This window comes from Diplotaxodon limnothrissa, linkage group LG12 (genome assembly GCF_057381915.1).
Source record: "Diplotaxodon limnothrissa isolate DT_005_m linkage group LG12, D_limnothrissa_male_GT1.1, whole genome shotgun sequence".
Taxonomy (NCBI): domain Eukaryota; kingdom Metazoa; phylum Chordata; class Actinopteri; order Cichliformes; family Cichlidae; genus Diplotaxodon; species Diplotaxodon limnothrissa.
Genome location: NC_140607.1, coordinates 5,643,022 through 5,668,242, shown reverse-complemented (window position 1 = coordinate 5,668,242; position 25,221 = coordinate 5,643,022). Strand labels below are relative to the sequence as shown.

General features: G+C 42.4%; 1 protein-coding gene across 1 annotated transcript; it reads right to left on the bottom strand.

Annotated features, from left to right (window-relative positions):
- Positions 1 to 4,587: 4,587 nt before the first annotated feature.
- Positions 4,588 to 24,961, bottom strand: txnrd2.2 (thioredoxin reductase 2, tandem duplicate 2). The gene is made up of 17 exons (XM_085367844.1): positions 24,886 to 24,961; positions 23,224 to 23,289; positions 23,085 to 23,141; positions 22,840 to 22,984; positions 22,412 to 22,486; positions 21,611 to 21,689; positions 20,775 to 20,837; positions 20,574 to 20,644; positions 16,913 to 16,932; positions 16,679 to 16,770; positions 16,409 to 16,583; positions 11,911 to 12,047; positions 8,470 to 8,565; positions 7,816 to 7,908; positions 6,536 to 6,607; positions 6,357 to 6,454; positions 4,588 to 6,149 (listed from the first exon to the last, which is right to left on the bottom strand). Exons 1-17 carry the CDS (start codon positions 24,959 to 24,961, stop codon positions 6,020 to 6,022), a joined length of 1,545 nt encoding a protein of 514 aa, XP_085223970.1. The 3' UTR covers positions 4,588 to 6,019.
- Between the last annotated feature and the right edge of the window lie 260 nt (positions 24,962 to 25,221).

Sequence of the window (25,221 nt, the reverse complement as noted above, 5' to 3'; positions counted from 1 at the left end):
TCTTTTTGGTGTTTAAGACCAAGTTATTGTCGTGGCACCATGACTCTAGTTGTTGCACCTCTGTCCTATAGTTTGTCTCATCATTGTTGGATATAAGTCCGAGCACTGTAGTGTCATCTGCAAACTTAACAATGAGATTGGACGCGCAGGAGGAAATACAGTCATGGGTGAAGAGAGTGTATAGCAGAGGGCTCAGAACACACCCCTGAGGGGCACCGGTGTTGACCACAAGGGTGGAAGAGGTGTTCTTACCCACTCTGACACTCTGTCTACGGTTAGTGAGGAAGTCCACAATCCAGTTGCACAGAGAGGAGTTAAGTCCCAGTTGGTGGAGTTTGGGACGGAGTTTGTATGGCCGGATGGTATTAAAAGCCGAGCTGTAGTCTACAAAGAGGAGCCGTGCATAGGTGTTCCTGTGTTCCAAGTGCTTCAGTAATGTGTGCAGCACTGTGGCGATCGCATCCTCGGTTGACCGGTTCTCCCTGTATGCAAACTGGTGCGAGTCCAGGGATGGTGGAAAAGCAGCTCTGATGTGTTTAATGACCAGTCTCTCCAGGCATTTGGCGGGAATGGGGGTGAGTGCCACAGGTCTGAAATCGTTCAGACATGTGACATTTGACTGTTTTGGGATGGGAACGATGGTTGCTGCTTTGAAACAGGATGGTACCAGTGAACAGGACAACGAGGTGTTATATATAGAGGTGAAGACGTCCGCCAGGTCCGCAGCACAGTCTTTTAGCACCCGGCCCAGCACTCCATCCGGCCCGGCCGCCTTCCTGGTGTTAATGCTCCGGAACACACGCCTCAGCTCATGAGTGCTCAGGACCGGAGCAGGGTCGGTTGAGGGGAGAGGGGACAGGACAGGGTCGGTGTTCTCCCTGTCAAAACGGGCATAAAAGAGATTTAGATCCTCAGCCAGAGTAGAACTGTCGGCTGAGGGTGATGGTGTTCTTCTTTTGTAGTCCGTGATAGCCCTGATGCCCTCCCAGACCTGCCTTGGGTTTGTGTTGTTCTCAAACCTGGCCTCGATACGCCTCCTGTGCTGCTGCTTGGCAGTCTTGATGCCTCTTCTCAGGTTGGCCCTGGCAGCACTGTATGCCTCCTGGTCCCCGGATTTGAAAGCGTTGTTCCTTGTTCGAATAAGTTGTTGAACTCCGTGTGTCATCCAGGGTGGATTATTAGGGAACACACGGAATCGTTTCCAAGTTGTTACATTGTCCACACAGAAACAGATGTAGTCCAAGACAGTGGAGGTGTAACTGTCCAATGCGACACGATTGTCAGTGTCCTGCACCTTGAATACATCCCAGTCTGTGCAGTGGAAACAGTCCTGAAGCATCGGAATAGCATCCTGCGGCCATGTTCTCACGGTTTTGGTTGTAATCCCAGTGCTCTTGATCTTTTGTGTGTATATTGGGTGTAGCAGAAGGGAGAGATGGTCTGACAGACCCAGGTGGGGATAAGCCTGGGCTCTGTACGCATTCGCCATGTTGGTGTACACCTGGTCCAACGTTCTATCTCCTCTGGTAGCACACTTCACATTACGGTGGAAATTGTGAAGTACAGATTTCAGGTCCGCGTGGTTAAAATCCCCAGCCGCAATAAAGACACTGTCCGGGTGTGCTACCAGGCTGTTATTGATGCTGCTGCTCAATTGTGCTAACGCTAGCTTAGCATGATAAAGCTTGATAAAGCAAGGCTTTCCGCATTAAGCGCTGCTGTAATCCCATTTCATTCCAGCACCAATGGCGGCTGCAAAGGTGTGCTGTAACTCCACAATAATGAAATTACTCGAGCAATTAATCTAAATGTCGAGTGCTTTAATGGGTGGGGGTGGGGGACACAGTTGATCAAACAGACGATGATTAAGGGGTTGTGAAAAGGTGCAACAACAGAATCCTAATTCGTGCAGGTCCAAATGCAAAACACCAGACACGTCTTGTTTAGATCCAAACATTATGAGTATGTGTTGGATTGTTTTTGCATGCAGACTGTTACGATCCAAACTGCCATAGTCTGGCACGAATACACACAAACTCTCTCTTTGTTGTACGCCGTCACCAAACATAAGCTCAATAAACCTTTGTGCCGCTTCCAGAAATAATAAGACGGCTTCCCGTGTGGCAAGACCTGTCCAGATGATTTAGGGGCTGAGGTTGTGGTATGTAATTGCTCTTTTAATGACATTGGAGATTCAGAACCACAAATTATGACACTGTAGCATACCCTTGCTGGTCGCCCAATGCCCAATTGTCATCTATTGGACTGGTGTAGATAGGCCAAACCTAACCGCGGTGCTACATGTAGCCACTTTTCAAACACCCACATCCTCTCAGATAAAGACAGAGTCATGTGTATTGAATTTAGACCATTCCTCAGGGTATCCTGTTCTTATCAGGGGTCAGATAAGCTCATTTCACAGGCCCTCACCTCTGCTGGGCTACCAACAAGACTCCCATTACTTCTTCTGAGTGCAGCTGAATAAGTAGTCACGAAGGGAGGAAAGTCTTTTTCAGAAGCAACATTTGTAACAAAACCAGACGTGGAATCTGCAAAGCAAACTAGACAACCTTGAAATTCCTGACGGAGAGCAGTCAGACTGCAAGCTTGTACGTCTAAATGTCTTTGCTCTGGTGACAATGACTTTGTGGAGTTGTGTAAAGTCAGTGAAGCCTCATCTAAACATTCTTCACGGGTCAACCACCAGATTTCATACTTGACTTCAATGAGCAACTGTCTCAAACCTGGGACGCCAGAAGAGGGAGAAAGTCTAAGAGACCAGTTTGGTGAGCTTGGAGGCCCCCCCGCCCTCATCGTACTCCTTGCACTCCATCCGGGCCCTGCAGGCAACAACTAAGGCTGACAGCTCTTGAGCCAGATACAGGCAGTACAAGAGGCAGTCATACTTGGCCCCTATTCATTTCTTCAAGATAATCCTCGCTTAGGTTTTGAGCCGTTTTCTGTTCCAAGCGTCATTTTTTTTGTTCATGTTTACACAAGGTATGTATCCAATTCCCCTCCTCCCAAGGAGTTTGCTCTTGTTGTGAGGCCACATACCCAGCAAGTGTGTTTTAACATGCGTACGAGGGGTTCTGCTCTCCCAGCAGCTTTGGATGGTAGAGCTCAAGACCTGAAGTGACAAAGAAATGTGAATGTCTGACTCACAGAGAACTGTCAGTGCTCAATGGGCTGGATTAAGACGGAGCGTAGGACTGAGCGCACCCTGGCATGTTGACATGTTCTACTAAGTGCATTTCAAGGTGGATTTAGCCTGTTTGCTCTATTGTGGAGCGGCAGAAGAGAGACAATTGTTAAATGGGGCTGACTATTCTTGAGACGGCGGGTGAACTTTACTCCCACTGTCTGGGTTAGGACTGACACCGACTTCATTCCTAGGGTGAATGAGGCTGCTGTGGATCCTGGGGAGGTTCAGGGGTTTTCGGAGAGCTCGGTCCTTAACCAAACAAACACAGTGGAATTTCTGCCATTGTTGGTGCAGCGGGTTGAGTGACAGGGCTGTATAGCAGAGGTGCCTGTCAGCAGAGACAACTCAGGGTCAAAGTGGAACCGTCCCTCGTGACACTGCTTGATATTAACACTGAGCCACGTAGGTTATTTTCAGATAGACCCACAGAAATTGAGATTTATACCGTCACTAATGTTGACTTCTTTAAGCTTAAACATTCACCAAAATTCTCCAATATCCTTTTAAAAATGCTTTCAGGTGGATCTTTCCCCCTTTCAGTGACCAATGAGTCATTTATTTAAGGCACATAGCAGTAAATCAGTGGGCATCATTATTTTATTAGGGACAGTGCAACCAAATGTGTTATTACTTTACACATAAATTATGTATCACAAAGCTTTAACAGAAAATGACACTTCTCTATTTACAGCTACTAACGTTTGCAGCCAGGTGACATCAGACCTGCACTCTCCAGTTTTGGCTTTTAGTGCGGGTCATCATTAGCTGGCTGACCTGAAAGTTGAACCCTGACCCCCTGCAGAGCACAGCTGAGGCTAACTGGTCAAAACTTTGGCCCTGAGTGACTGATCAGCAACGAAAAGAAATGATTTAAGTTGGACAGAAAGTTTTAGTAAAAGAAAATACTGACCATTTCATTTTTGTGCGTGTGAACAGCCGTACTGTGTGTAAAATAACAGAGCAAATGAGACAAAGCAGAAGGGAAGTGGAGGGTAAAAAGCAAACAGACATTACAGTTACACTGATGGCCTCAACAACTTCCCTCACGCTGCCTTGGGCCCACCCTTGGGGTCTCTGAAGTGGCTCGTTAAGCACAGGAACATGGACTCAATTACCCCGGGCACCGCTCGGTGTTGCGTTGTGTTGGTTGGCTGCTTGGACGGTTCTGTCTCCCCCCCCCTTCCCTTTCCAAAGGCCCCTGCCATGCAGTGCCGCAGCATATGAGCCCTCTGTGCTCGAAGTGATAGAGTCAAGCTGTTCCTGCTGAGCGGAGGTCAGGGTCCTTCAGTCAGCACCTCAGCCCTGAACAGAGCACACAGGAATCCCCACCACCACCCACCTCATCCCTCCCTAACCAGGGCAGAAGCTCTCTCTCTCTCCTCCAGCCCGGGTCCAAATAAACCTGGAAGCTCTCTCTCCTTCTCTCTTTTTCATCTCTCCATCTCCTGGCACGCTGTCACTCCCCTCATCGGAATCATTAATCAGACTGGGCAGATTAGACTTCAAATAAAAATAAACTACCCTGAGCACCCTCCTCTTAGGCACCTCCATTTCTGTAGCAAAGCCTCCTTATTGACAGGCCTCCTCCCTCCTCATCTACTTAATAAATCCAAGATGTCTACGGCAGGCAGCAGGTTGAAAACTTGAACACTTTGGCAAACTGTGGGGGTCCATTACTGCTTTATTGATATAAACAACTCACCTTATCTTCAAAGGTGATGACTCTTGAGAACTAACCTGCCATCCATGTAAATACACAACAGATAACCCTTATCAGCTTGGCTCCAATAAAGCCAGTCTGCCTTCCAGCTTCATTCAAAAGCACATATCTTTTATAGGGATTAAAGGGATTAAATGTGCAGCCTGAATGTATTCAGGTTTATGTTTTATCCACTGACTATCCTGTCTTTCATTCTTGGCTCCTCTCAAAAAAAGAAAAAGAAAAGGGGGGAGAATTGGAGTGCAACAGTGCCGCCTCTGGGTGAGGCTGAGTATTGCAGCTGTAATAAAGCTCTCACTCACAGCACTCTAATTAATAGATAGAGCTCTCCGTGCCTGGGATGTGGCATCCATACAGCTTTTGACAGTACGCACTGGTAGTTCCACTGCACTGCTTCCATGCATGTAGATGGTGGAGCGCACAGAAGGGAAAACGAAAGGGCTCTGCTGGGCCCTAAACAAGCAAGGGTGCCCCGGCCCAGGAGGTTGCTGGCTGACTGACAGGCGCCCCGTCGACTATTTGTGTGTGTCCATGGGAAATGGAACGGTGTCGCTGTGGCGAAGGCCCTGGAGCCATCCATCAGTGTCACGGTGGGGGCGGGTGGGGTGTATGGTATGTGTCACCTACAAGACTAATGGACAGGAAGTACAGCCAGAGAAACAACAATATTTGCAGAATATATATATTCAGAAGAACGCTCGGACCCAGTCTACATTTCTCGTGCGGTTTCAACAAAATTCTCACCGCGGGCCGTAATCCTGATTGATGAGCCTGTTTATTTAAAAGACGCTCACTCTGTAGCGGGCCTCTCATGAACCTCACATCTATAGCTGGGTGATTTTAGAGCATGTACACAACGTTTGTGTAGATTGTATGATAACAGTTGCGGTTATCACTTGCTGTGTCAGTGAAGATAACCTGCATCACCAGCCTGTGAAGAGACATTGATTCACAGGTTCCAGCCGCGTAAACATCGGGCCCTCTAGAAATGGAGAGCTAGGAGGAGAACGAGGAGCATAAACCTAGGCTAACTAACTTTCTGCTTTCACCCCGAGGAGCCTGCGTGCTCACTGTGTGTTCAGAGACCGAGGTGCTTAACCTCAGCAGCCAGTTACTGTGGCATCCAAGCCAGAGCGCTTAGTGATGTGGACCTTGACCACCTCCTCTGCACAGGTGGGGTGGATTCCAACTGTCTGTATCAGGTGAGAATATGTCGCCCCACACCTAAAACACAAAAACAAGTAGTCCCTTCAAGTTGCTTTTACTGACATTCGGCATGGAATCACCGTATCCTCATATTTTGTCTCATTAAAAAAAAGACTTTCAAATCAACAGTTAAATCAACTGAGGACCACAGGAAGATAAAAACAGTGTTTGTAGGTTGAAAAGGCTCCTGAGAGTGATCAGAGGATTGAGGACGTATTAACTTACTGGAAGCCCACAGCAAAGCCCTGTGCGACTTCTCCAGCGTTTGGACCAGTGAAGTGCAGACCCAGGATCTTCCCAGTGCCACCCTGCTCACATACCACCTGAAGCCAAGAAGCCTTTAGTTATTCAGCTGCTATATGGGGTTTAAAGTACCAACAGAAAAGTCTGCAGCCGAGCCTTACCTTTATGTAACACTGGCTGGCATCACGCTCTGCAACAGTGAATTCTAGGGGCTTGTAGAAAGCATGGTAGATCTATACATATTGTAGAAAAAGGAGAAATAGAAATATAGAATTATTTGAAATCAGTCTAAAAGGCAAGAGTCATGATGATCTCTTCTTTTGAAAAGGTAAAAATACTTTAAACTTTCAATTCCAGCAATGCAACAAATACCTGAACGCTAATCAGAATTAGATACAGACTTTGTTGTTTTTTTAAATTGAGAACAAAAAATATATCAGGTCATAGGTCTGTAGCCTCTACTGTACTTTGTTTTACAATTAAAGTCTGCCTAAAAGAAAAGCACTCTCAGTGCTGCTTTAAGATGCTGATTGGATTTCAAAGTCCTCACAGACATGTGCATCAGCGCGTTTCATTCTACCGTCGAACGTGCCGACACAAGTCGTGAGGACCGTGCAGCTGTCGGGGCCCGGTGCTGCAGTTTCTCCTCAGATCTCAGCCTGCCTGTCATCACCCCATACACACCTCAATCAGGCCTCCTGCTCACCTGCTCACTCACCTCCAGCAGCACCCAGCTCGGCGGCTAAACCGTTTATCAATGATCTTGTGCGGCTTTTTGCCCATCATCTGGCACACGCTGCACGTACACAAACAGATAAAATTCGGCTTTGTGTACCCGTGTGTGCCACTGTTTGCTTAGGTGTTAGAGGCCATTGTGCTTTTTTATAATGCAGAATGTTGACAGTAACAAGCCGCTGGGCTCTGCCGGTGTCATTCTGTTTGAGCGTGTGTGAGACGCAGCTATTCATCGAGTATTGTCCCAGAAAATAAGACAACAATGGAGCGAAGGTATAGACACAGATGCAGTTTGTTGCCACAGCAGTTGTTACATTAACAAATGGTGTGGGGAGACCACCTCACAGACCACTTAAATTAAACAGATGAAACTTATATTAAATGACCTTTTATGTCAAGGTTTAAGTTGTTTTAGTACCATCAGTGACATCTTAAGTAATCTATCGGTTAACACACTTCAGTCACACCCTGAGTGAGGTTTTAGAAGAATGTTCAGCTCTAATCTATTTAATGTCTTTAATCTTAGTGCTTAGTGTGTTTTAGCTATAAGCATCCAGCAAGGGACTGTAGATATGCTTAGTCCTGCAGATATTTATTCACCTATGAAAAAAAAAATTAAATGTGGATATATGAAAATACTCCAAATCCATTCAGAAAATATTTTACCAATCAGCTGCCATGAGCTGCTTATAGCATATAGTCTTACCTCTATTCCATCTTTTCCATGCCTTTTCTCAGCCTCTTCCTCAGACAAACCTACACAGCTGTACTCGAGAGGGGTGAACACTGTGGTGGGCACCTGTCACACAAAATAAGAACACATAGAATTTAAAAAGTCCAAGAATCAAAATGTCCGTTCTATCGTGGACATCGTTTGGGTCGGATAATCTCAATACTCTGCTTTTTATGTCAAATCTTCCCCCCCAAAAAAAGGCTAAGAATGCGACATTATACAAATAGTGACACATTTCAAACAGATTAATATGGTGTGAACATCGCATCAAATAGACGGCAGCTTATTAGTCTTGGTCTTGTGTTAGTCTCTTGTAGGATGCGAACCCAAACAATCATAATAAAGCCTTCATTAAGACTTGTTGATGGATGATAGAGTATACATAGGAAGAAGAATGATGATGTTTTGGAAAATGCTGACACATTATGTTATGAATCATATGGGGGTGGATGGGGGAGTACATAAGAGACTCCAACCACGGAAACAGCAGAAATGATCATAATTACACACAAAAGAAGCGTAATGTATAGATGCAAAAGGCCCAACAAGCAAGAAAGGTGCTCTGTGTGTGTGTGTGTGTGTGTGTGTGCGTTTGTATGTATTTTTTTGCATTTCTGTGCGTCTTACGTTGTCGTAGTTCATGAGTTCAGTGCTTTGACCGGCCAGTCTGCGAGCCAGAAGCTTTCCAGCTTTAATGGCTGTCGGGGTCAACTCAGGACGCCCCTAAAGCAGAAGAAAATTTGAACTTAATGAATCTCCCCCCTCTCTCTCACACACACTCACTCACAGACACACACTCTCTCTCTCACACACACACACACACACACACACACACACACCAGGCAAATTAAACAGGCCAGCTCGCAATCTGAGAAAGTAAAATAACATAAATCTTTAAAGGCCCACAAGCAAAATTTGACACTTGCGATGTCCAGTATACGACTCCAGTTCCTGCAGCTCTAAAACAAGATTTCTGTTCCACCCTGACAGTCTTGCTCAGACTGTCATTTCTTAGACTGAGCAGAAACAGTCATAATTACAGGCAAATCTACACTCAGCTACTGAGGTGCTGTTTTCTTGTCCATCGTACAGCAGCATACCAGTGACATGCGAGTTCAGACAATTCCACTTCAGGCTCTTGACTCTATAAGCCAGACATGCAGAACTTCACATGCAAACTTTATAATGCATACACCAATGATTTTTCTGTATTCAGTTAATAATGCAGCACAGATTCAAGGGCTCGTCTACATGTCCTCCTCACATTCTGTGCTCAGACTTTTATTCTTGTCTTTATTGGTTTACAGGTGGTCAGTCTCAGCTGTTATTTTCAGCAGTGTGTCTTGGAAATTTAAGTCATCTTAGAGATCTCCTGTTTGCACCAGTAACATTAATACATTAGCACAAATCCACAGAGGAAAAATCCTGAGTCAGGGAGTGACACAAGTAACAAGTGCTACACCTTTACACTGTCTCACTCACTTACAAAAACAATCTCTGCTTTTGTGTTTTTGCATTTATTGTTTTGAAAGGATGCCAAAAGAGACAAGCGCATGGCTCCGGATACATACACAGACAGACGTAGAACTGGAGTGAGCAGGAAACAGCAGGGCTGCAGGGCAATTCTAAAGGCATGACTTCAACCTGTTAAATTACCACCACACATCCTGTTGTCCAAAAGCATCTCCTACAATGTATGCAGCCGTGCTCTCTGGTATTCCAGTAAGTGTTTAAACACCAGACGGCATGCGTCATTATAATGCATTTCTTGGCACTCAGATGGAAGGGGGAAAGGAAAAAAAATCAAAGTGCTGGACTAATTGGGAGGGATATCAATCCTTGAGCTTTTCAAATGCTGTGTAAAGCTGACTGTCAGTTTAGGGTGCAGCACAACTGATCACAGCCAGCTGTCAATCAAAAAGAAGCTCTGCCGGTGTGCGCAACAAGGCTTGGAGGCAGGAAGGAAGTACAGCTGGTTGGGGGGGTGGGGGAAACCAACACATTAGATGCTGCAGGTTTAACTAGTCTTAACACGGTTGGTTCAGTTTGGAACACCCAGTGCTGGTTTTGTTAAAGCCCAGCTTGCTGCACACCTTCACTTAATCAGAGTTCAGCTCAGTTTTGTAGGTCAAACTGAATGAATAAAGATGCAATACTGTAATATAGAAAAATGAAATGAAAGAAGAAGCTGTCAAAATTTTAATCATGCAAATTATTTGTCTTTTTTTTATGACTTTCAAGATAGAAAACATATGCAGTTTGTAAAAGAAAATTCATTAAACTGTTTGTGTTATAGTACAATGTGAGAAAAGCTTTCTTTTCCTGGAGGTTACTCTGGTCCTGCAGTTCCATATTTGGCACGTACGTAATGCACAGAGATCCACTTTGTCCACACGAAAACAATAAATGGCAGAAAGGGTTTTCAAACTATACTTCGCATAGAAAATATTGCTATTTGGTGCAAAGAGATGCATTCTGCGATGATGTTGTCTGCAGTGATCATGCAGTAGAGAAGGGCAAAAAACATCAAAGGGATTCAAGTTAATAATTTTATTTTATTCGTTATGCTCAAGTAGTACTAAAATAAAAAAAATAAAAATTATATATATATATATATATATATATATATATATATATATATATATATATTTTTTTTTTTTTTTTAGCAAAATGAAAAAATGCTGTAGTCTTGCTGTTAGTGGAGACTTACATTTCAGAGCTTTTAAATATAAGCTGGCTTGTTGAAGTCATACAAAAAAAGACTTCTTGCTGTTCTTAAAGTTTTACTAATCTGATCTTGTGTGATGTGGCTTTTAGGTTTATTTAAAAAAAATGGCCTTTTTGCAGTTACTTCCTTTAATCTCGGCAGGTTCAAATATTTTGTTTTCAGCATTCATACTTTCTGTGTCAGTATCAATCAAGTGTTTACCTACTAAACATCCACCATTCTAGAAAATTTTAACATCCACAGTGTACAGTCTGGACAAATTTACAAAGTATTTATAAAAAGAGAATGACTGTAAAACATTTTTACATTAAATCTTTATTTTTATATTAGCATTAGTTGGAAGTTTTGTTTTTGTCTTTTGCCCTTCTCCCCCGTCCCTCTTCTCAGCTGTTTCTCTTTCCCTCTTTCTTTCTCCCCTTCTTTCCCCCAGTCAAGTCTGTCCCGTATTCAGCAAGTGAAAATAAAATAAACAATAAAAGGTGAATCAAATGGACCATTACGGCAAGGCTGGGATGGTCAATTTGGTAAAGTAAATCCGTTGGGCATCTTTCTTTGCCTTTAGACAACAATTCTGATGGCAAAAGAGCCAAACGGGACAGGCAAAAAAAAAAAAAAAAAAAAAAAAAAAAGATTGTTTAGCTGCAGCGGTTTAAAAAAAAAAATGCATTAGTTGGAAGTTAGTACATGTTCAATTTCATTTCTGACTCAGGATATATATAAAATACAAAAACACAAACGTTTCTATAGTCAAATTGTAATTTTGAAGAAACTAGAAATTATTTATTTTCTATATTAAGTTGCCTAATTTATTTTTATTTATATATTACTTAAATATAGTCTTATGCATTTAATAGTGCTTTTGGTTTGAAGTGTGTTTTAAAAGTAATAACCTACCAAGAGAAAAGTAAGTCCCTTATTAAGTCCACTTGGTGTCATTCTTAAATGTTCTAAACCTGGACCTTCTCTGTACTGTGAGAAAAGATTTTGCTTGAAATGCTGCAAGTTCAGAGAAGCTCTTGACCATCCACTTAGACAGTTCCAACTTTAGCTCGTCTTCTCTCCAGTAAACACCAGTATAAGAAATAATAGCTGTACCGTTTCAATCACAACAACCAGCTCGTACTTTGCTGACATACAATGATGTGATCACCACAGAATTACATTAACTTCATGTTAATATTTTGTGAACATCACAGAACTGAGGCATCTCTGGGCCAAATGTTTAAACTATGCAAAGTATTATACAGTCTATTGGGATTGGTGTGGACTTTCAGCCACTGTAGCATAGTGCTGTTTCTCCACTTTTAAACAAAGCAGTGTCTGCTGTTGACAAAGCTTACCTCACCGATGTCACCGAAAGCGTAGATGTTTGGCACCGAGGTTGACTCATCAGGACCTACGACTATTTTCCCCGTCTCTTTGTTGAGCTGAACACCAAGCTTGTCTAGGCCCAGGGCTTTGGTTTCAGGAGCTCTACCTGAAGTTATTAAGAAATATTAGCAAAACAACAACAACAACAACAACAACAACAACAACAACAGAGGGGCATTATTAAATTACTACTGCATATGTATATATAAAAAACCTGTAACTTGAGTTACATTTTTATACCCAAAATTTCAGCCGTTACACTGGACCTCTGTGAGAAGTCTAGATACTAATAATCTGTGTGCTTGCTTAATAGTTAAGTTTGGCAGCACAGAAGCAGGAGAACACCAAAAAACACTGACATTTTTAAGGACCTTGAACATCTTTAATAAAATTTAGGAGAAACTCATTAAATAATTGTATTAGCATCTCAAATAGGATATTTTTTCCATTTTACATCACTGTATATTTAATATCTCTAGGTTTAAGATTGCCTTTTATTGGATAAATCTCATCTTTAAACAGTACCATTACCAGTGATTATAAGGCAAAAACTCGAAGTCTGGTCAGCTGATGAGCAGCTGTGCATGGGCATCCCCCTGATCCCTTGGGACATCCCAAGGTGCAATTTCTGACACTTCCTGGGAATGGCTGACTGATGCTGTCAACACCAAGTCTCCATGGTGATGGAGCATGGACCACATGCTCCCCCATTCTCAGCATAGCTTTTTGCAACCTGCATGGGTAGCAATAATAAACACCCAGTCCTGAGGTGCCCATGTAGATGCTATCGGACAGCAAAACCAACAAACGCCTGAGACTCTTTTTCCTGGCTGGAGCCGAAGAACAACGTCCTTCCCCTTCCTCTCAGACTGGGGGGGTGGGGGGGCTATAGGGACCTGTCTAGGGCTCTACAGCATGTGTGGCTTAATGGGATTGAGAGCACAGAGAAGGAGGAGTCAAGGAATTTAGCCAGTCATTACTTATTCCCGAGAGACTGAATTCTAAATATTTTCCTGTCCTGTGAGACCCAAACACTGCAATACTTGTCATTCTTGAGTTGGAATATTTTGTAGTGATTTGTAGCAAAACTTAGACATTGTATCTTTTTCCTGTTTAAATGAGGTTTTTTCAATTCAATTTTTAATTTCTGTATTATTAATTTAAAATTAGGAATACATCAGGTCCCAATTAGTATTTACAAGTATAAAGTAAAACACTACAAACTAGTTGTAATATACAAATGTATTTTATTAACGACTTAATTTATTAATGTGTAATTTCAAAAGTGTCATCACATGTGACATGAGTAATTTAACTGCATTTACTATAGCAACTCTATTTCATATTTGCATTTAGGAATGAATCGATTTATAAAAACTTATAAAGACTTTCTAACAAATCTGTAGCTGAAGGCCATGACGAGATATGGCTGACACAGCTGGAAGATTAGAGCTCTCGAGAATCTTCAGAAGTCAACAGGTAAAACTTAACCAGTTAGGTTTAACAAGTAGTTTACACCAGCCTGTAAATATGGTAATAAAACAGTATATACTGTGGAGTGTCAGACAATATTTAGGAAGGTTAAATTTTACTGTTTCTCACTTGTTTAGTATAGTTCTGCTTACAAGGAGACTTCTGATAATGATCTAGATCCTGTTTCAAAAGATTCATCTCTCCGACATAAATACATGTCTGTCACTGAGTTACTGTATACTTTAGATTATAAAATATTTTCACACTGGAATATTTTCCCATGTTGCTTGTCTGTGCTTTTCATTGTGTTATGGTGTCATAATATCTGTGTGTGATGTTTGTGTATTGTATGTACGGTCGGCAAGGTCTGTCATCTCAGTTGTGGGAAACTGCAACCGACAAATAAAAGCACTTCTCAATTAATCTAAAATGAAAAATTGTCCAAATTAGCCTATAAAAACAATTATCAATAAACTCTGAGCAGTAAGTACAGACTCTTTTTATATATCTGGTCTTTATGTGTGTAACTGCACAAGTTAAAATAAGATTGGATGCTTTCCTGATCAAAAACATAAACCATATAAACAAAGATGAAATAGATGAATTTTTCTTGAGGCATCAGGTTATACAGAGTAACTAGAAAAAAAAAAAAACAGAGCACCTCAATGTATTTATTCTATAAACAAGAAAGAAATTATTTGTGTAAAACTCAAATCTAACACTATAATGTGACCGCCCATACTGTATGTATAGCTTCTGCTCTAACACCATACTGAACATCTTTCTAATAATGACCAATTTTCTCACTGAGTATTTTAATTTGCGTGACAGATTCCTGTAAGAACAAAATGTTTTCTGCCAACCTCAGAACACGGTCAGAGGGCCGAGAGCTGCTGGTCAAATGTGAGCACATGTAGCTTTTGGCAACAATCACACTTCAGCAACATTTTAATTGAAATGCGATGACAACTGTGGGCTTAGCTGACTGTGTTGCCAGCACTTTCAGTCAAATCGGATCAAATTACACTCATACAAGTGGAGCAGGTCAGCAGTGTTAAACTGAAGACTTACAAAGAAACTGAACTGAAACAAAATCTCATAAAACAGAAAAGAAAAAAAAAAGGAAATGTTTTCCAATGACATCCTGGAGCAGTGCAGAGGACAGTGAGGAAGAAGACTAATGTGCCCACTGTCTGTATGCATGACAGGAAATGTGCAAATGTTATGTTTCCTGGTGTGTTTCTGTGGGCACACCTGGACAGAGGAGCGGCGGCCATGAGGTCAGGAAGGAGCGGGGGAAAGGTGGAGGGAGGCATGGACATAGAGAAGGATGTGGTAGACTGTGGTGATACGGTCCCCTGGTCCCCTCTGGCCTTTAATAACTCCACAGAGGCCTGGGACTCTGCCTGGCCTCTAGTGTAAGGCAGCAGTAAAGGGAAGTGGCCTTGTACTCATAACTCCTGCATCCACACTTCAAAGAGCAGAAGCTACATTGTTACTGGTTCTCACTTTACTGTATGGGAACAAAAGCTGTCATTGATATAGATACAGGCCTCAGAGGGGTTTCAGCTAGCGGCACCAAAAGAGAGGAAACTTTGACAATTTCTGGAAACCCGTTAAAACTACAGTGTTGCTGCAAATAGTGAAAAATGTGAAGACGATAAAAACAAGCCGAAAATACAGAGATGTTTTGTGTACGGGGAATTGGGAGTAAATTAATTTTTACACTTTGTTGAGTTCTAAAATGTAAAGGCTTTGAACTCTCGCTCTAAACAAAGAAGGAAACATGAGCTAAGCAATGTCTCACACATGTTCACAAGTGTCTGCTGATACGCGCGCTCAGTGGAAACATTCACACCATAAGTCTAACGCTGAGAGGACGACGTGGGAATTCAGTCGCGGGAGGGAAGAAAGAACGTCATCTCAGCTGCAGGGTCACGCACATCCTCGTTGCTGTCACACGCACTGAGCCGAGGGATCCCCCTTCTCTCTCACGCAAACACTCAAAACTTTTCTGGTCAGTTTTTTGGAAGCAGAGTGTTGCTTTTGAAAGCATGCAACACAAACAAACCCACAATTGTGGCCCTGATGGACGGTTATTCCTTCCATTGTTTCTCATGCTGCTGGTATAACAGAAGTGAAACGATAGAATACAGCATGAATAGATGAGGAGGAGGAAGAGGAGGAGGACTGCTGGTAATGGCAGGCGGAGGGTTATGAGTAGGGATGGCAGTGACAGATGCAAGGTTGGTTTCCGCAAGGTTGGCACGGGCAGGAAGGAGCAGAGATAGAGAACAAAGAGGGGAACGTAGTGACCCTGTGCCTGGGTGCATCCTGCCCTCCTCCAACCAGAGAGCCAAGAGTGGGTGATTAACACTTCCCCTGGCCATTCCCATCACTCAGTCTTTATTACTTTGTTTTCAGCCTTGATTCATGTGCTATCTGCTGACACTGCACTCTATTTTAGATGACACAGAAACCGGTGGCAGTGAGAAAACAGTAACACCAGAGTTTCATTACAGGGATACGTGGTTACACTGAGAGACTATTAAATGTGGTCTCAGTAAAAGCTCTACAAAATAGAGAATAAGGAGTTACACTATATTGCCGAGCATATTCACTCGTCTGCGGTCACATGCATATGAACCTGATTGACATCCCATTTTTAATAGATGGGGTTTAATATGATGCCACTTCTTCTGGGAAGGCTTTCCAAAAGGTTTAGAAGTGTGTATATGGGAATTTGTGACTGTTCTTCCAGATGCACATTTGTGAGGTCAGACACTGATATTGGACAAGAAGGCCTATATCAGAATCAAGGCCAATATGTTTTCAAGGAACTCAAGGCTCACAACAGTCAGGTAGAGGTCAAGTCTAGAATCTTTATCTAACTTGTGTCAGAATCAAGTCAAGTCAGTAAGCACATAATGAGTTTCTAACTCTCCAGATCTCCAATTGATCTTCAAGATGTCCCTCTAACACACACAAACTCACCAACTGCCCATAACACGGAGTCAAATGTGTCCTTGTGCTCGCTCCCTGTCTGGGTGTCAGTCCAGGTGACCTGCAGGGCTCCTGAGGAAAGTTTGTCTACTCTGTTTGGGACAGATTTCCATGCGAATCTGGTCCCATGGGCTTCCATGTAGTCTGTCACTAGACCTGCCATTTGCTGTACGAACCAAAAGAGAACATCCAAATTCAAACATGGAAAAGTTTTCTATCACAATGCCCAGAATACAGAGAACCTGGTTCAGAGAGCAGTACCTGATCGAAACCCCGGAGAGCGATGCTGCGAACCATCACTGTGGTGTCCAAGCCGATGCCTTTGAGAAAGCCTGCACACTCCAGAGCTACATCTGAGCAACATCAGGTTGAGGACTAGAGCTGTTTTATTTTATTAGATGCCGAAAGGCAACAACTTCACCATTTGTCAGCTGATGATCAGCACACCTTACACAATGGCTTCATTTACCAGCTCTGTGGCAGACAAAAGGATACAGCTGGCTCCGACCACAAGTCTGCAAAACACAAATACAGAGAAGCTCTTAGCAAAACTAACAATGCAATAAAGATACATTTCATCATTTGCGCCGCTCACTTTGGCCAAATAAAACAAAACCAATCCAAAGCTAAAAGCTCAAAATGTTTTTACTTTAAATCCTCGAATTAGACAGGTGGGGAATTTTAAAACTTCATAACCTCGCGAGTGAGGACGTGTGAAGAAAATGCAGAAAACAGCGACAGTAAAAACTATGTGTGCTCTGTGCTCGCGTGTGGTCCAGATGAATCACGCTTGTAATCACGCTGAGATCTGTAGCGTTGAGGAGATCTAATTGCCGGCGTTTAGGCTAATCCCCGCAGATGGGGTGTGCCATGTTCAGGGCTCAAGTCCACCCATCTTCCTGCTGAGTGAAGGCTATCACCCTCATGGATGAGGCCCCTTTTAGCATCACAAAACAGACCTTCCTCCCTTACGTCTGCTCCACATGACAGCTCTGGTTGCCTGCGGCACATCCTACCCCTGTCCGTGCTATCACTAACCACTGAAAGCATCAGTGCCCATGTTCCCCACGTCTACGCAATGCACACCTGCACTTAACATGTATTGTGTAGTAGCTTAAAGAAGATTAGGCAAAGAGGTTTAGCTTGATTCCACACTTTCATCACTGAGAACCTGGTTCCAGCCCCCAACCCCCCATCACAACTCTTCTTCTGCTCCATTGTGTTTGACAGTACGTTTGACTGGTCTGTGCAGCTGCAACACATTCTTTTAAAAATACAAAACATTCTTTAAAAGGATGATGATGATTTGAACCTTTACAACCCTACTGACCCTCTTCAATAATGGCAACGTTTGAGGGAAACCAGAGGTTGTAAAATTCACATCAGCTTAGTAAACATGCATTAGGTTCACAGGCCAGAGTATCACCATGATTAAAAACAAGAAACAAAAAAATCCAGTAATAAAAGGAAAAATTCAAATCATTTAATCTTATTTAAAGTGACAAGTTGGACAGGGAGCCACCCCGGAAACATGTACATTGCTTGAGGCTTGGCTCCTGATCGCAGTAGTAGCGCGTTGATGGGGACTCTAACCAAGGCCTTTTTCCTGAGGAAGTAGCTGTGCTTTCAGCGGTCGGTGGCTGCCAGTTAACCTTGGGCAGCTCTTCAAAAGTCAGGAATAAGATACACATTTGGATATTTCTGTGTCCTTGTTGAGTATGTCGGCAGATATTGCTACAAAGGACAGTAGGAGTTTGATATTTTTCATTACAAGCTGCTTACTTGTCCTGAAAGTATTTCAGGTTGGCCACAATGTCATCTCCTCTCTCATGTTAGATTACTGCTGTTGGTGAGTCTGACAAAGGTTACAGCTGGATTATAATGTAACAGTATGACTGCTTTTAACTAGCATTTCAGTATTAAAGTCCTCAACATAACAACTGATGCATTTACTTTGAAAAACTGAGGAAAAAAAACTGAATGACACTGCATTTTAGCTTCAACTGTTTTTTCTGCAATTCCTACTTTTTATCAGAATTAGAAGTCATTTAAAATAAAAGGTATTTATGAGAATAATGCTGATGTAGTACTGTGTATTTACTGTGGGTGCAAGTTAACACTTTTGGGCCAGTTTCATAAAACTGTGTGTTTGTACAACAGCAAAAGCACTAAAGCTATGCATCCATGTGGGGAAGTTATAAAGGAAGTTATCATTCTAACTATGAATGGATGTAGACCAGCGGTCCCCAACCCCTGGGCCTCGGACCGGTACCGGTCCGTGAGTCGTTTGGTACCGGGCCGCGAGAGTTGAGGCTCAGGTGTGAAATGTGTGGTTTTCAGGGTTTTTATCAGTTTTCAGCGTTATTTTGTTATCGTTTTTATCGTTTACTCAGTTTTCCTGGGTCTTTTCACGTGTGTTACGAATAAATCTTCTTTTCTTCGGTACCGGTACTAGTTTTATTTTGTTGTATTTATCCGCGACACCTTAAAGGCCGGTCCGTGAAAATATTGTCGGGCATAAACCGGTCCGTGGCGCAAAAAAGGTTGGAGACCGCTGATGTAGATAATATTAATTGACAGTTTACATTAAGAATTGTGAAAAAGAAATGTGTTTTTATACACATTTTTGGCCTTTGACTTTTGCAAAGTCAAAGGCCATTTTGTGAAAATACATTCTTTGGGCCCAATTATTGCACTTTATTGCAGAGCTATGCGAGGCCGGGCTGGTATTTAGGTTACAGTACAGGGTTACACTGTTGACAATAAGCTGGCCCAAAAGAGGACCATTGACCTTGACTTATACAAGTGATGAGGTATAGAGTGGGGATTTGAAAATTCTCTAAAACCAAAACGGTGGGGTTTCTATCTCAAGAAAAATTTGCTTTTTACCACAGACTTGCTCTCAGTTTGAGAACCGCTAACGTAAATGATCAAGTGACAGTTTTGTCTCTGTACAGAAGCAGGTATCGTATGTGGGTCTATCCATGACTATGTTCATGTTTCATTCTGACATGTTGTGCTCTGCAACTGCGTCATTTCTCTAAAAAGACACGGAAGACCTCTTCATGCTACATGTGGTCCACAACACAGAACAAGGTTAGAGCCACTACAAAAACCCAAATACTGTGCCACACCAGTATCAATGTCCTGTTGGCACATGCTCACTGTTTTCCTCTGATAGCATGCTGATGGCTGCCAGGTAGGGCTGGACTCTGGCCCCGAAGCCAGATCTGTCATTTGTGTGTGTGTTTGCTTCAAGGTCCATTAGACACCCATCACTCGCTTTGTAACCCCCTTCTACACGAGCTCTGCCTCCAGCAACAACCTCCCGGACCTCACCTACACAGCTGATGCCTCAACAAGACAACACCTTCGGCTCACGCTACAGTGTGTGATTAAGTTCCTGTTGCGAGGAGGCTAATGCTAATGCACAACTGTGCCTGCGGAGAAGTCGGAGGACTCCACTAACCAACGCTCGCTTACATCAAAGGACTTCCTGAGCTCAAGTGGTCTCCCTGAGTGGATAATTCAGTTTCACACACAAATATTTGATGGTGTTTAACAAGACAATGCAACAGGTTGCTACAGTCACAAAACCAAACCAATAAAATCGACATTAAAAAGAAAAACATTTGTAAATATGAACAGTTAATAACTACATGCTTATGTTTATGTGGAGCTTTATTATCGGAATAATTATTTCTGCTTATCTATCATCACAAAGCAAACAACCTCCGCAGCCAGGTACACCACAACCACTAGTCACCATCTGCGCGATGTGCCAAGAGGAAACGTCAGGGAAAGACCAATTAACCAGGTGGTGACAGGCACTAAATGGCTGGATTAAAGGGCTTGTTCTCTAAAGGTCAGGATGCACACTGCTAATCTGAATCATGAGGCGAGGACAGGCTGACAGGAAGGGAGAAAAACAAACTGCATGTCCCTGATGAATGATTACAGTGCGTAACAGGCGAGATGTGCCATGTCAGCGAGCGAGGTAGCTCGGTGGGTAGAGCGGCGAGAGAGCTGCAAAGGTTGGCGATTCTATTTTCACTGTAGCGTAATGTATAGAGAACGATGACGACAATCCTGTAGTTATTTGGAAGCAGCAGCAACATGGAGGCCACATATGAGATGTGTGTTCGTGTGCACTCACGTTTTTCCAGGAGACTTCTTCAACCAGAATATGTCGTCACTGGTGATGCCATGCTCCGCTGCTCCAGGAATCTGCAACAACAGTTAAAGCTATGAACAAAAATATCAATCTATCAGTCAACAGGTCTGCAGATAATGTTAAACACAACAAAGGGGGAACAGTTTCCTTGAGTGTGGCATATTAGGTCTATGGCATATTTACATTAGTGGGGTATTTGGGCCGTCCACCTGTGGCGATCACAATGTTCTTGGCAGTCAGGATGGTCTATAGAAGAGGAGAGGGAAGTGATAAATAACAGCTTTTGTTCATTTCCTTCAAAACATGAGGAAATGTCAAATGAAAGCAAGTGGTCCCTGCAGTATTCAGCATTATGGTGTTGATGGAAGCGGCGCTCTTTGTGAGTCTTCCATATTTTCCATCATATATACAGAGTGCACCCCACCTCTCGCCTTATAGTAGCTGGGATAGGCTCCCACCCCCCCGAGGACCCTGAATTGGATAAGCAATAGAGAACGGATGGACTGATGGATATATACATACCATTAGATGCTCATTTGAAACACGACTAAAATTCAGACCACTGTACACACTCCATTTCTGACATATTTTCTCTGTTCTTGACTGCGTATGATGTTAAAGATAGAGCATCTCCTTAATATGATCAAGTCAGGCTTAAAGCTCTAAATGGGAGGACAGACGCTTGTAAACTCTTTTGTTTCCAAGTAGAAGAAAGCTGGATTAAAGGAAAGCAGGGCACTACAAAGGGTTGTTTTAGACCATTGATGATGTACAGCACCAAAGTTTAGTATAACCTAAACAAGGCTTATGTGGAAATTATCATAACAGATCCTCTTTAACGAGACATCGAAACTAACATTCTTTTACTTAAATGTACATTTCATAATATACCAGCGAAAACAAGAAAAATTAAACGACTTAAAGAAATACTGTTGACATTAACCTGTTAAAATGGGATATACGCCACACGTTATATTCTCAGTAACCAACAGCCAGTTTCAGTTAATATTGCAGCCCACCTCCTTCCCTGCTTTACTCAGTCCTCTGACTGTGTGCTCATCCACCAGACTTCCTTTAAGGTTCATATATTTCACCTTCCTGCAAAACAGTAAACAGTATATATATATTTTACGTAGTATTAAATGATGTTTATTGAAGAGAACACGAAGCAGCATAAGTGAACCTGTTCAAACACTTGCATGTTGTATCTGCTTTGCCTGTAGTTAAAAAACATCCCCTTTTGGCTAATTGTTATTTTAAAAAAAAAAAAGAATTCCTATAAGTAACATTAACACTCGAGTCCAAACAAATGATCTCACTGGATTGAAAGCTTTGTGGTTGAAGCTTGGGCACATTCACACAGGTTAACACCTGTTTGCCCTACAGCCAGTCACTCTATCAACATGTGGTCACTGACGATCAATCCTTCAGCTGTGTGGTGTGTGTAGCAGAAATGTACAGCCTTCAGCAATATGACGCCATGAAGAAGAAGAAGAAAAAATGGAACTAGGCTGGTGTGTAAATATTTATAAGTATCTTATGGGAAGTATAGAATGGAAAATTAACAGGGAGGGATAAAGAGTGTCACGTGAAAAACATTTCATATCTATTTTACGCACTAATTGTTGTAGACAATATGAAACATATGCAATTTTATTAAGAGTTCCACGATTATTTCAAATATTAACATTTATTGCTGCAAAAAAGCAAATAGACTGAGGAGTGACTCACTATGCCCTTTATTAAAAGAGTTAACTAACTGAAACATCACTGAAACCAGTAAGTTAAATAATGATAACAGCTGATCTGCTGTCACTCACTTGTCCTGCAGCTGAACTCTGTGGCCCCAATTTAGCGACTTGACGTGGTTGTGAACAGCCTCAGCCATGGTGGGCCTGGAAAACACACCAGGGGTAATGCTATAAACCAACCACAGCACTGCAGCAAGAAACAATGCAAAGAGGGAAAAGAAAGACCAGACTGCTGGGATTTTAAACACTTTAGAAATTATTTTTAAAGACAGACCAACTAAAGTTTTAATGCATTTTTTTAATTTCTTAATTTTGTCTTTTTTTTTTAAGGAAGTTTGAATTTATTGATTAAAAATGAGTACGAACCTGCAGAGGAAAAGAGGACACACCTAAACCTGTCTTACTGTACTTACATCACTAGATGGTGCCACTGAGCTATTCATTCTGTGCTATCTCCAGGTGAGACATAAGAGCAACTAAGCTTGGGTGAGACCTACCAGTCGTGGGAGACTGTGTCTGGGATCTGCCAGCCATACTTCTTAGCATCTTTGACTGCAGTCCCAAGTAAAGCAGCCTGATGCATGAGCTTCTTAGGAATGCATCCCACATTAACGCACGTACCACCAAGACCCCACTTGGTACCTGTTAGACAAAGTGAAATACACTCAGTCTCATCTGTAAATCTCAGTGTTTCAGTTGGTAGAAATAACTGAAAAACTATGCTCTGCAAAATGTACTTCACCTTTGGCAGATGGTTCCACATAATCTAACACAGCCACTTTCTGTCCCAGTTGTGCCGCTGCAAAATGTTATCATATTGTTAGCGGGTTCCTCAAAAATGCCTCTGGAAAAATTAAAGAATAACAAGGATAACACCTCACCTTCTTTGGAACAGGCAAGACCTCCAGAGCCCCCACCAATAACCAACAGGTCATAGTCGTTCTTCCCTGCATGAGAATATAAAATCAATAGTAGACACAGTATAATTTTGAAGGGTGGGATAGTTGGGGGGATTGATACAGCATATTATTGTGATATTTTACATGGGGATATAGTAACAACAAATATTGATATTTTAAGAAATAAACTGAAATACTGCAAATTAGAGGGCTCATCTCCCACATTGCCATCCTGAGATAATAATAGCCGAGCAAACTTACATTCAATCGGCTTGAATAAAAAACATCTAAATGAGCTAATGACTCAGTCACATAAGTGCAAAAAGGACAGCAACTTGCTTGCATCTACAAAAATAATAATAATTAATAAAAATGGTGGCTGACTCTTGATTGTATTGACTTTTTTCATATATTTTCAGTGACTGGAACTTGAGGTGAATTGTTGGCCACAGCTTGAGGGTGTTGCACGCTCAAGACCATTTGTGATTCCAAGGTGATTGCACAGGTCCCCTGATAGGAGTCAACCTTTCTGCAAACAGCTGCAGTCTGACTTGGACTGACTCGCAGAGCGAGTGTCAAGGTTTGCAAATAATTGCCGTCTAATTTATAAATGCAGACAGAAGCTCAACTTGAGGGGTCTTGACTCAACCCTGGCTGCCAGCTGGTCATGTTTCCATAGAAAAGGAAGACTGAGTACGTGTGAATTTCTGTCTGTGCAAACAGCAACAGAAATGTGATTTTCGATGATTTATCACAGAAGATGGCTGTATGGAAACTTGACGCCATTCAGTCGCAGACTGCAGACTGACTTATTGCAACATTTATGGCAGGTTTTAGTATCCGTGTTGCTGTTTGCCAAACACATTTTAAGTGAGTGAAGTATTGTGATTGTGCAGCGTTTTGTGGGGCGTCTGGTGATTCTTCTAAGAATTATGTTATCAGTAGGGTTGTGGATCTGTTACTGTTGTACTGACAGTAACACTTTTAAGTTGAACTTCTGTACACCGTGACACTGGATTTGAAAACATTCCTCAGTTGACCTCAGTTGAAAGATTTCCGTCACGTGTTAGACTAAACAGCGTCCACGGGAGGTACAGCAGTCTACCTTCCTTTCCACTTGAATTATTTTACAAGACAACTTTAACTATTAATATTAATTATCATTATGCTGAAACGTCGTGTCTGAATTTAATCTTAAAGTAAACATGCTGTCGTTATATAAATATTCCCCCAAAACACATATGAGGGTGTAGTTAGAGCGTTTTACGGCATCTATATTGACAGTGCTATCATGTATTGAGACACTAACTGTTAACTAACGATTGTTTGAACAACTAGGTGATGAAGCTCCTGTTTGGTAATATAAAATTCAACGAGTTCTCAGGAATTAGCCAGTTACTCATCAGCGCAGTATCTACCATGAAAAAGAGCGTTTTCCAGTGTTACAGAAACTAAAACTGGCATAAAGTGACCATGAGTTAAAGAAGCTACAGAAATGACCCCGATAACATTAAATAACAGGACTTCCAGTGTTGCTGGCGACATTTTCCGTTCCGTCTGTTGACAGGAAAACGCTTTCAGTTGTTGATACCATCAAATTTAAATACCTGTTCATGTAGTCCCAACATAATAATTTTACCTCACCTGTCAGTTTTCTTGAAAATATGTGCAAACAATTAATCCTTTTCCACCGGTGTCTGCCTCTGTACAACGCGGCCATGTTGTTATTATGAAAGTAGTGATGGGTCGTTCGCGAACGAAATGGCTCTTAGAGCCGGATCTTTGACGTGAACGACGCGAGCCGGCTCCTTATCGCGAGCCGTCACGTGGGTTTTTTTTTTTTTTCTTTCTCTCAGCCTCTCTCTCGCACTTTTTTTCTGCTTCACTCAGCAAGCGAGCCTTGTGCTTTACGCTGGGCAGAGGGGGGAGGGGCAGTAATTACACTCAGTAACACAGGAACAGAGCCAGAGGGGGAGAGAG